Genomic DNA, 12,502 nt, shown 5'->3' with positions numbered 1-12,502 from the left:
GTCATCGATAGTCTACTCTTCATTCTTCAGCCAAGCCACAAAGCTGTAAAAAAAGCCCTTAAACGCCGAGACCGTGCTCAAAACGTGGACCGACAGCGTCATCTAGCGTTGAGATGTGTCCTTAAACCCGAATGAATCCACCAATCAGAAGCAGAGGTGATGTGGACAGAAAGGGTCTCCCCCATTTGTCCAAAGCTGGCATGTATCCTAGTATGTATTCTGTTGTTTTTCCTTAAATAAAGCAGCTTTTTATTGCCAGATCCACAACCACGCGCCTTCTGTCTCATTCATTCTGCTGAAGCATTGAAATATTTGCTGAGTTGTGTTGTTTCGTGTCACGGCAGCTTACTTTTCTCAAAGAGATAGCAGCGCTATGCAGCACTCATATTTATGCACTATAATTATTGACTTTTTTCCCATCTAATTGTAGGCTAATAGGCCACTCGTATGATGAAGTGCAGGAGGGTTGCGGCTGGCCCATCAGGCAAAAGTCGCCTGAAAGGTGCGCATGACTCTCCTTTGAACGAGTCCACCACCACCGTCCATTAAAACCATAAAGTAATTTAGCCCAGACGTCTAGCCAGTTAGTCGAGTTTGCTTTGTTCGTCTGCATTTGAGACAAACAGCCGAGCTCCAACAGGGGTTGTAAAACTGGCATTTTTGTCCGAGCAGAGCGGAAATGCACTGGATTGGGCTTTGGAATTACAACATCCTGTCCGTATTGTTTGCCACCACAAAAAGGCAATTTAGGTCTATCCCAGGAAACAAATGCGAGACATGGGAAATTGTCTCTCGCTTAGAACTCAGCTGTTCAAATTCTACTTCGGATTTTCTGATCGCCTGTGCGCCTAGCGAAAGTATACAAGTAGCAATGAATAAGCTACTTAAGACGTTTAAAAAAAAAATCTTGGTAGAGATGGTCTATTTCCAAAACTAGGGGTTTTGGAAATATCTCGACTGCGCAAATATTATGGGACTATTAAGGGAAATAATTAAATTACGCACATTCGTCATTCATATATTTTTGGTCTTATAATGTGGTCGAATTATATAAAGTAGGCTATTGCAGCTCTTCCATATTACAAACCGTAAACAGAGGAGTAGAATGAATTACACCTTTTGTAGGAATGCAGCTTTTACTATAAAAACCGGCCAAACACGGATATGTTTGTGTTTATTTAAAGTCTAAGAACTTGTCCTAAAACGTTAAAGTGTAAATGTAAGTGCTGAAACTTAAAAAAATAACAATTGAGATCCTTATTTGGAGCTAAAGCAATGCAAAGCACAATTTAAAAAAATATTGCTGTGCTTTTTTTGCATTAAATATGTTCAAAGGTTCAAGCTTTCGAGATCGCCATTATTTGCAGTTGCAGAGCTCAGTTAGGCCTTAGACATCCTCCAAAACATTTTGGACTATTGGAGGCCGCAATTATTAAAAAAATAAAAAATAAAACTTCCACGCGTCTGAAACTCGACCAATATGGATTTAGTGACTCATATTTTATTTTCTTGCAAGTCTGAAACAGTTCTCCTGAATGATGTTTTTAGGCCCTCTGTGCCGCCATGACGCCTGCTAAAATCCACTCAATCGCCAACACCACATCCACAGAGTCACAATGAACACAGAAAACAAGGACTTGTGATTATGGTTATATTTGCAGAGGTCTAGATCTACACTCTATGATTAAACTCGTAGGCTACAGTCCAAAAAAAAAAAGAAAGATGCACAAATACAGCAACAACTATCACAAAAATACAAGACAGACAAATCCGACCGCAGATGCTCTGTTTCTGTACAAAATACGCCACCTGCACAACAATATACAAAGGAAATAAACATGAAAGAAAACATTCACATCATAAATTATGGGTTTTGTGAAATTCAAAAGAATTCAAGTATTCTCTTTCTTCGGACAGTCCAAACTGCGCTTCTTTAATCTCTCTTACAAAAAACCAAACAAAAAAAAAGACATATTTCGAAGTGAAAGCAGAACGAAGAATGCAGTTATCTCCTTAGATGTTTTTTCTTAAACGCTGGATACATCAATGTGCGCTAAAAAATAATACTCAGCATCAGTCTCAAAGTTAAGGTTACTATAAAATCCAACAAAGTGATAATTATGAAGAGAAGAGGAGGGCCATCGTGAGTTTTGGTACATCTGTGCTGTCCATGTGAATAGTGGTTATTATGGTTGTTTTCTCGTTGCAGTCCACATTATTGTTCTTTGCTGTCGCTCTTTTCTTTGTTCATTTTCTTCATCTTCATTCGCCGGTTCTGAAACCAGATTTTGACCTGCCTCTCGGTCAGACTCAGCACCCTAGCGACCTCATATCGACGGTCTCTTGTAAGGTACATATTGAACAAAAACTCCTTTTCCAGTTCGAGAGTCTGGTACTTTGTGTAAGGACATCGCTTCTTCCTTGTGGAGCGGGCATGTATCCAATTTGCCACGGGGTTATCTGCAAATACAAACCATAATAATAATAAAAGGCACAATAACAACACTGAAATTTTCCAAATCAAAATGACAACAACATTAAGTGCTAAGCTTTCAGAAAAAGTACCCTCCGGTTTACAAGGGCTCACCAGAGGGTGACATAACTGAAAACTATGTACACAAATCCGTGGGTCACAATTAAAGCAATAAGCTGACAGAAAACATTTTAAAGAAAGAATCTAACCCTTACACTGTCTAAGCCTACACAGATTTGCTTCCTTGTCCCCTTAACTTGTGAGTAACACCGTCGTAAAATACTCAATGCGCTTATTCACTTTATTGGCCCATAAAATGGCCCGTGGTTCAAGCCTTTACAGGTCCGTGGTGAAAGTCCTAGAGTATGTCCCTACATTCCTCAAGTTAGCTGGAACAGTCATGTGAATTTGTTTTTGGATCTAGAGAGGAGCACACATTTTCATATGCATCTGTAATCCTCTAGATAGTTTGTGCGTAGTTTACTACTGGGATTCAAATAGAGCCTAAATGTGTCTGCTCCTCAGAGGATAGGCCTGCACAGAGAATAGCACTGAAGGGCGGATTACATAGGGGTTGATGCGCCTTCTTTAATGGCACGGGGTCAAAATATAGTCGTAAAAATGAACTATACAGCATTAACTGATGAATATTGATTGATACGTCGCTTTAGGTTGCTCGCTTTTTTAATAAAAAAAAAGAAAGAAAAACACCTTGCACATTTCTAACGCCATGTAACATCCCTCCATATTCAACGTCTTCCTGTAGGTTTGAGTCCATGTTTACAACCTCGTCTGGTTTATAGCCCCAATATTAGCCTAGTAGCATTTGTCTTTTATAGTTCCTAAAGCTTTCCCCCTGGCAGGGGCGAAACAGAGCTGGGCTGAAAAGGGAGGATGAAACAGCTGATAATTTTACTATAAGCAGAAGGTTAAAATGCGTCTAATCAAAAACAGTTTTACACAGTTCCAAAACAAAACTCCCACCCGGCTGTAAAAGAGCGTAGGAGCTTGAACTTACTCGGATCTAGCTCCGGCTTCTCGTCTTTATGTTTCCCTGAAGCCAAGAGCTCCGACTCCGGAGAGGGAATATTCTGCGGCGTCTTGTCGCGCACGTCAGTGGACGAGCAGTACAGATAGTCCGTGTAGGTCCGTCCGCCGGAGCTGAGACACTCGCCGGCTCTGTGCTCCTGAAATGCGTCGGGCTTCAGCCCATAGTGCCTGCCGTTCCCCGGATAGCCATGGAAAGGCACAGCGCCTGATATCGGCTCCAGCCATGACCGCATATACCTCGAGTCTGTGCCTAAGTGAGGTTGGTGACTGTATGGATGGTAAACCACTGATGACTGAGAGTGCACGGGGGCCCAGGAGGTGGAGAAGACGGGTGGCTTGGGTGCGAAGCTGCAGGAAGGATAGTCGGCACACTCCGGTACTAGGGACGTCGGACGAGGGCCGGCTGGGTGCGAACCGGGCGCCGAAAACCGAGTTGCAGCAAGGACATCCTCGTTTTCATGGTTGATCAAGGAGTCCACATAATAATTACTTATGGGACCCGTGGTCGACATGTCGAAGCTTCCCCGACTCTTTTACATGCATCCGATTATTATATGGAGTGTATGTGTACTTTTTTATCTAGCCATAGAACAATCAAGGCAGGTAATTATTTCTCAACGCTTCCTTGGCTGCTATTGGCTGCCTCACCGACACGTGATTATATTTACCCCCACAAAAATTGTACAGTGGATCAATGCGCCACTTATCCTGGGATACAAATGCACATAAATCGGATAAGAGAATGTGCATTTTTACTACTTTTTCTTGGACGCATAGAGGTAACTTTAACCACACTGTTACTGTATGAAGAAAATATGCATTTGTAGCGCTAGTGGCGGATCTTTTCGCAGTCGCAGTGCAGTCCTGCGCACAGTACGTCTAAAGGCAAGGGACTATTTGATGGTGTAATCAATCTCTGTCTGGCAAAATCTACCGTACAGCCCCATGCTATTGCAGCGGATAGTATTACAGCATTCAAGTGTTTATGGAATTGTTTCATCTCCATCAAACTAGCAGCACATTTGATAAAGTGAAAGGTTTATAACTTCCTGTGCAATGCTGTTTATTTCTTATTAGAGATAGAAAGCCTTAGCAGTAGCTACATGCAGACTGGGCAGTGGAGAGAGAAAGAAAGAGAGAGAGAGAATCAAAATACGGGATGCACGATACACCAGCAATAAAGTTTGCACCGTTTTAACGAGAGAAGACCAAACATTTCCTAAATGGGATCTGTTGAGATAGGAGAGGAGGGGATTTCAGATTCTTGACAAGCAGCCCACTACAGCGGGCTATATTCGGCTAGTGGCCGTTCGTGTTTTTATGCCCATCAATAAATTTTAACGAGGGCCATTTGATTGTTCATAAACGTGTCATTAATAAGGCTGCATCCGAGTTCCTCACTCAACATAAAGCCACTGTGTTCACGTGAAACAATTCATATGAAACGAGAAAGGCCGACGACAGCAAAGAGGAGACTGGAAGCAGGAGAGGTAAAAGGGTTCGTTAAAGGTTTAACTCGATGAAAGCTTTAATAACAGGGATAATGTTACCGTTGTATCCAGTGGCATGAGTTTGCCGTTTTGCCCTGCGATATACGAGAGCACCTTGTCAGTTAGTAGTCTGTGAAACTACCCTGAACTCTTCAGTGGAGATGCAGCGACACAGAAAATAACACAATACTAATATGGGGAGAATTAGGGGAGCGTCCGGCGTCATACGGAACACAATTAGACATACATGCTGAAAGTGTAATGGATTTGTGTAGACAGGATGGGGTGGATAACATAGCTGATGAATTATTAAATCCTAAAAGCTTCACACGTGTCTGTGATGTTAATCTTGGTGCACGAATGCATGTTTTATTTCCATTGTTGTATTTTAGCTGCAGTCCAGGTCATTTAGCTGTGTGTGTGTTTTTTAGATTCTGTGCGTAATTGCGCTTTTGGGATATTGGTGTTACAAATGTTTTTTTTTTCTTTTCTTTTCTTTTTTCTTTTTTTGCTTTTACTGACAACCAGTCGTTTGTAAAATGAACTGAATTATTCAAAATGTTGAATTATTGCAACATTTAAGGCCAGAAATCCAAATAAGGATGCGTAGATATGACAGTTGTTATGCGCAAAAGTGAAATTATAGTTGTGTAGCCCAACAAATCACGCTTCACTGCGCTAAAATTATCTCAGACAGGGCTCAGACTGAGTTCCATAAATTGAAATATACAAAATGAAAGTTTAATCAGCGAGGCCAAAAGGGAAATTGTCTAAATAAATCCCAACTTACAAATGATAAGAACAAGTAGCGTGGCATCTGTGGGGGGGGGGGCATAAAAACAGTGTTGGGATTTGAAAACGAGTCTCTGCCAACCTCAAGCCACACAGATTAAATGGCGTCACTAATTACCCTCGCCTAAATTAAACGTTAGTCAAAATAAATCCGTATACTTGGACATTATCTGGTATGATTCTCAATGTTTTGGCTTCTTGGAGTAAAACAAGATGTAGCCAGGGTACGCATTAGCGAGTGCCATGTTTGTCCTGGCTGCTGAGTTCAGATTCAACCATGAAATTTAAAAGGCCAGACGCCAGACCTTAACCCGGATAACGCCAAACGGTATCCTGGTGTGTGCGCATGAATGCGCAAGTCTGAGCCGAGTTAAACGTTTTCCCGTATGTCTACATAGATAAAGCAGTTCACTATATTTTAAATGAGGTCATTTTAAAGTTGCCGTTTTCTGCAAAATGAAGATTTATGTCCATTTATTCCACTACTGCAAGTAAAGCATAATGAAACGATGCTCACTGACCGTTCATCATAACGTATGGTCATATAAATGCATTCTACATACTGTGCTGATGTATACAACAATCTAGAGAGGTCATCTATGCTGTTTTTGGTCTGTTCCACTGTTTTATCACCTGAAATGTCCTTTAATAAAAATATTACAAAGCCTAATAACCCGTCCTCTCTTAATTTTGTAGTTTCATCAACAACTCAGATTAATTAAAGAAAATTCACATTTATTCCAATATTTGTTTAATAGTTTAGCCTACAGTGGTAAACATGTCTCATATATGCGTCTGTTTTGGAAAATATGTGCTCCAACATATGCAAATCGAGCGCTCTAGATACACCTTTACAAGTTTAGATGGACATAAAAGATACGAAACTGCAAGTTTACCTTCCTTTTAGATGGACTGTACCCTCGTCTATGGCAAAGTCAGTTTCATTTCTGTGCTCAAACTATCACTCTCCAAAATATTTACGTGTATGGCACATATTCTCGGGGAATATGGTGCATTTCCATTTTAGCACAATTCAGGGTTACGGTGAATTCGACCTGTCTCAAATGCAAAGTCATCTGTGTGTTTAAAGGGACGGATGATGTCTTTCCGACTGATTCAGAGATTTACCCATTTTCCAAATATATACAAATATATTATTCAGGTATTTGTGCAGCATGATAAAAAAAAAAAAAAACTCAAACAAACAAACAAAGAGGTCCGTATGCTAATGGCTGCGGATTAACGCTCACTGAAGTAGACAATGTTGTTTTTGTATTAGATATAGGACATCCCTGGCCATTTCAAGTGGACGCTAAAGGATAAAAACCTGGGTGTGGGTGCATTCTTGCTGCAACAGTGCACTGGCGCTTCATATTCATTTGAAATTACAGGCAAAGATAACTATGTTACCTCCGCCAGAAACCCCATAGCACACATTAATCCAGCAACCACATTTCACATTGGAAAATCTGCCTCCCCTAACGCAGTGTTTCGGGTAAATAAGATCAAAGAAAGATGACTAATATAAAGGCGCAGACTTAGTTAAGATCATGAATTATTCCGCTGGTAACCAGATGAAATCTTCACAAAGCCAAAACGCAGAGTAGACACGTATGAGCCATATTTGTATCCTTATAACCATAAAGCGCACAGAGCTCGGCGGACTAATCAACGTCAAATGACATCGTGCATATGTTAGGATAATGATGATTTATCTCCATTGTCAAGTCAGTCACAAGTTTGTTTGTATTTACTTCCATCAGCACAACTAAACTGCGCCATTGCTGTGGAGATAATAAACCAACGATTTAGCGTTGCAGCATGACTTTCTTTTATTAGAAGCGGCTTCTGTGTAATGGCAGGGTGGAGACATGTCATCTATTCCGTTCACACTGGTGATATTGAATGTAATTATAAGCTCAGGGAAATAGTCACAACAAATATGCACAAAAGATTTGCAAGTGAAATAACAGATCAAACGCACACGGACGCACAGTTCCTGTGGGTTACTGTATGCGACATTTGGAGCATATTATCCTTGCTTAACCTCTGCATATGGAAAATTCAAAGGGGATATCACAAGTTATTTATAACATCCCCATGTGCTGCACAGAAACCACTACAATGTGCTCAGCTTAAAAGCAAAAAAAAAAAAAAAAAAAAGAGAGAGAGGAAAATATCTGCATTGCCCCAACTTTATCTGAGAGGTCTCTATCCAACATAACCGCATTTTCAGATAATTCAAAATCCGGCCTCTTAATGAATTACCACTCGTACCATTCATGACGTGTTTCAGAATGAGGTTTTAATCAAAACTCTTTCCCAGTTCTCTGTTTTCTGAGTGCAACTACTGATCACTAAACACATTCTCAGGGTTAGTAGGCCCGCCGCAATGATATTTTGCATTCCCGTCATACAGCAAAGGTTTTTCATAGACCAAAATTAAGGAGCCACTTCTGTGAGGCGATCATTTTAAATGATCACTTAAAGTTTAAAATCCCCTGCTAAGATATCTCCCCTACTATTAAATCCTTCGTTGAGAATTAGTGCGGACAGGAATCATTCCTAATTGTCAATCAACATCTTCCAAGAAAGCTACAATTCTACAAGAGTAAAGTTTGGTTAGTTTAAAAAAATATATATCTCAACATATCCAGAGAAAAAAACGTCAGTGTCCCTTGCCTCTTGAGTTTATTTTTTACGCTTTCAAAAGGAGTTACAAATCAAGTCCCAGGTGCTAATCCTTCATATACCTCATATGGAAAACCTTGATTCGGAAAAAGACGAGGACAAAAATAAAGAGAAAATCCCTTAGCATATTTGGTTCATGTCTGATCATGCCAGTGGCAGTAGCACATCTTGAGCTGTCCCAAGGAAGTGGCTGTCTAAAGGCTTCATTTCCTGTGCGCCACTACAAAGTGAAATAAATGACTTTATGTGTATATGGTTTTAGGGTGAATCTGTGCTGCTCTCGGGGCTGTTTCCACCGCTGTAAAGTCTTTGTGAGTGACGCATTCCAAGGGAGACACTCATTCACTGAGCTGAATGAAAGTGACTTTGGATTCCAGACTGTCTCTTCCACTGGTACTACCGCCAAAAGGAGGGGGCTGAGAAAACAAGGGGATAGTGACCAGCATAAACACTGGACTCTCTACAAGAAAAGATGCTGACTGTGCCACAAGAGCAAAATTTCCCATACATGACTTGTCGTGTTTATTTTACACAAGCTAATTGATTTGCTGCATATTTCTATTTTCCCTAATCATTCATTCAGCCATGTTGAAAATATATTGCAAAGCAATTGTTAGTAAATTAACTGTTAACTGCTCAGGGAAAAACATAAATAAATCGGTCAGTTTTGCAGGGGTGCAATTAAAGTTTCCAATCTAAATATAATTGCTCAAAGGCGCAAGAAATTCATGCTAATTAAAATGAATTGCTTAATTTTAATTAACCTGAGTGCTATTGGATTACAATATAATACTGAAACTCAAATCCAAAACAGATAGAAAATATAAGTACTAAATATAAGTATTAAAATGTGCCAACTTTGTTTTAATTGCACTCATTTGTTTTCAAATGAAACGCAAGTATCTTATTCTCCTTAATAGGTCGAAGGGGGAAAAAACACTTAAGTTTAGCTTCAAACTTTGCAGTAAAACCGGACAAACAAGTAAAGTATATCATGCACGGGTCTGTTTAACATACAAGAAACGGCTGTTGGCAGAAATCTGATTTGACAAACAGAATTAAATGAAATAGGCCTCAAACAGACGACATGTGACTTCTAACGGAATGACTGCTGTCGGTGTTATAGTTGTTATGTATGTTTTGAGCTTTATGGAATCATTTATCTGGGCATTCTTTAGAGATCACACAGAGGCATTAATATTAATATTAGCCTTCTTTTCAGTATAATTGTGAAATTCCAAATCTCACAAGGTTTGGTAATAAAACCTTCAAAGCAGTCCTCCATTAGCAACCAGAAGAGTCAAGACTTCTCAGATAATATCATAAGAATGTCAATACGCGTCCATTTCCTGTTATAGTCCCAGATTCACTTGTCAGACAAATCACTCAGTCAAATAAAAGCCATCCATCTATCTATTTATATATGTATCACAAAACAGCTGAAACCATGAAGCCTAAGCCGACAGCCAGTGATGACAGATGCAATACAACGCAGTCTAAAACTTTACCCCGTGATGTTTACAACCCATTCTCCTTCTGAGAGCCTCAGAGGGTTTTACAGCCCGCCACAAAATAACAGCAAAGAAAGAGAAAAAAACCCGTCTCTGTCCAAGGTATTGCAGCCCAGTTCATTTACAATGCCATTTGCGGGGACCTGGGTGACTATAGGGGGTAATTCAGCGGAAATTGTGCCCTTGATGAAGACGAACTGACGTAATCAAGGCAGTTTCTTGTTGCCGAGCCAGGAAGCCAACCCCAACAACATGAAACTACCTAAACCACGCTTCAGCTTCGCGCAAAGGGGGTTAAAATCCACGGAAAGGACAATGCATGCAAAAAGCCAAGTGAGGATTAACACTATCCAGCACAAAGAGAAAAGGCGAGTACATGAAATTATCTAATAGGCTGAAATCAAGCTGCTTACTAACATTGCTTGTAGTCATAGATAGTCCCGCATGTCATGACTTGTTAACTCATAAAAATCTTGTCAGTCTAATTTTGCCATTGTTTATGTCATAAATAGCAGCAAAGAACAATAATTTATTCCACTGCTGAGCAATCTGAGCTTAATATTTGATACTCACTGTGCTTATCCCGTCACAGTGAGTATCCAGAAACATAAAGCAAACAATCAGCAAGCAACATTATGCCTCAAGAGAGGAAGAGAACAGTAATCAGCAGCACGCAGATTATTGCAAAACAACTTCATTTAAACTGCCGACATGAGCAGGCGAGCACCGTGCTTGCCACATGAGCTGTCAAGCAAGCTCCCCAGGCAGATGTGGGAAACAGGAAATAAAAAAAATAAATAAAAAATACTGAGCAAAATCGGGTCCTACCTTCACTTGCCTTCTGCAGACGCTTGCCAGGTGCGCGTTGTTATCCACGTGTTTGCCGTGACGCCTGTTATTATTGTTCCTGCAGCCATCGCGGTCCCTGTCCCTTTTATCCACCATCTTCCTTATCTCCCCTTCCCATGAAGCTCCATTATCCCGGGCGGAGGCGGCTGCTCCTTCCAGCCCAGCGCCCCGGCTGGATCCTGCACATTGCAGTCTCTACTGTGTGGATTAGCCCTCCTCCACACACACCTTTAAACGCATCTTTACTGCTGCAGCACATTATATTTGCAGATCATAAAATCCACCCCCAACGCTTTCCAGGGCGAACCTGACATTAGAATTTTATGACCTTGACTTACTGTGGTCACCTGGATAATATTTAAATCAACGTTATGGTCTCTCACTTCTATTAAAACTGCCATGATCTCCTTCTCTCATCCGCAGTGTCTCTCCCTCCCTCTCATTTTCACCACTATGCCAGGGGAAGGACAAAGTTGGTCATACCTTACCATTTCCCTTTCCCTTTATTGTTTTGGAATCGTTTACCATGACATAGCTTAATATCATCTTGTGCATGCACATTACACTGTTGCACAAAAATGCAACAGACACCAACGAAGAAGCAGCACAAGTGGCAAAACATTCATAATAGACAACATGCCACTGGTTATTTATATGCTGCCTCCTCCTTTACTTTGGTTCGTGTTATATTCTAATCATCATTACAAGCACCTCGGTGTTCCAATGCTGCAAGTGTTCACCTGGAACTCAAGTCTTGCTGCAAGCTGCAGCTTATAAATAGGAAGGCACTATGTGTATGTGTGTCTGTGTGGGAGTTTGTTGTGCGCATAAAGAGAACTTGATAAATGATTATAAGATGCATTACGAAATAACACATGCATGTCTGTCTATATCTGTGCCTGTCGTGTCTGTGTCTGAGTAAGTGTGAGTGTGTGTTTGTGTGAGTGCGTGTGTGTTTTGTTTAAAATGTCTTCAGGAGTAGTTGTAAACTGGCCCCTGCTCCCTTTCCCTGCTCTCCCTGTTGAGCTTCTTCAGCTTCATGCGTCTGTTTTGGAACCAGATCTTGACCTGTCTGTCGGTCAGGTTGATACTCCGGCTGATCTCCAGGCGGCGCTCCCGAGACAGATACATGTTGAACAAGAACTCCTTCTCCAGCTCCAGCGTCTGGTGCTTTGTGTAGGGACACCGCTTCTTCCTGCCACTTTTGGCTTTTAACCAGCTTCCCGCCGTCTTTTCCGCGGATAATTCATCTACCAGAGAGAGAGACAAATACAACAATGAGCAACTGCGTCCAAATCCTGCCAGTCAGTTTGTGCAGAGATCCCACTGCAGCCATATTAGCTCCATCAACACACTGGATGCTACATGTACACGCCCATATCTCAAATGCACATTCAATAGGTTAAAATGCATCAAAATGAGTAGCGTATAACGAGAGCTTTACCTGCGTGTGGATTCTTCGTTCTCACTTGAACAAATGAACAACACAGAGCATAGCACCTTTTGCTACAATCCCTGCTGCTCGCAAATTGCTTTTGTGTGGCTGCAACTATAATTAGATCAAATCAAACTGGGATGTGTAAGCACTTCTTTTGTCTATGTTGGACCTTAGACTCCCATAAAACTTTATTACCTTTACACATCGG

General features: G+C 40.9%; 2 protein-coding genes across 6 annotated transcripts in view; both read right to left on the bottom strand.

Annotated features, from left to right (window-relative positions):
- The window catches only part of LOC311494297 (homeobox protein Hox-C10a-like), a 59,181-nt gene that overhangs the window by 41,247 nt on the left and 5,432 nt on the right, over positions 1-12,502 (bottom strand). For 4 of the 5 annotated variants that reach the window (XM_084553274.1, XM_084553275.1, XM_084553276.1 and 1 more), the window contains exon 2: positions 10,836-12,106. In XM_084553274.1, coding sequence (XP_084409400.1) covers positions 11,829-12,106 — 278 coding nt within the window. In that variant the 3' untranslated portion in view covers positions 10,836-11,828. Of the gene's footprint in view, positions 1-10,835; positions 12,107-12,502 lie in introns of those variants that run through there. The other variant, XM_084553278.1, reaches the window with a different exon arrangement.
- Positions 1,638-6,558, bottom strand: hoxc9a (homeobox C9a). Its single transcript, XM_084554358.1, has 2 exons — positions 3,492-6,558; positions 1,638-2,460 (listed from the first exon to the last, which is right to left on the bottom strand). The coding sequence occupies exons 1-2, from the start codon at positions 4,033-4,035 to the stop codon at positions 2,216-2,218; spliced, it is 789 nt and encodes a 262-aa protein (XP_084410484.1). The 5' UTR covers positions 4,036-6,558; the 3' UTR covers positions 1,638-2,215.

This window comes from Chelon labrosus (assembly GCF_963514085.1).
Source record: "Chelon labrosus genome assembly, chromosome: 10".
NCBI lineage: Eukaryota > Metazoa > Chordata > Actinopteri > Mugiliformes > Mugilidae > Chelon > Chelon labrosus.
This window is presented reverse-complemented; position numbering and strand designations above follow the sequence as displayed.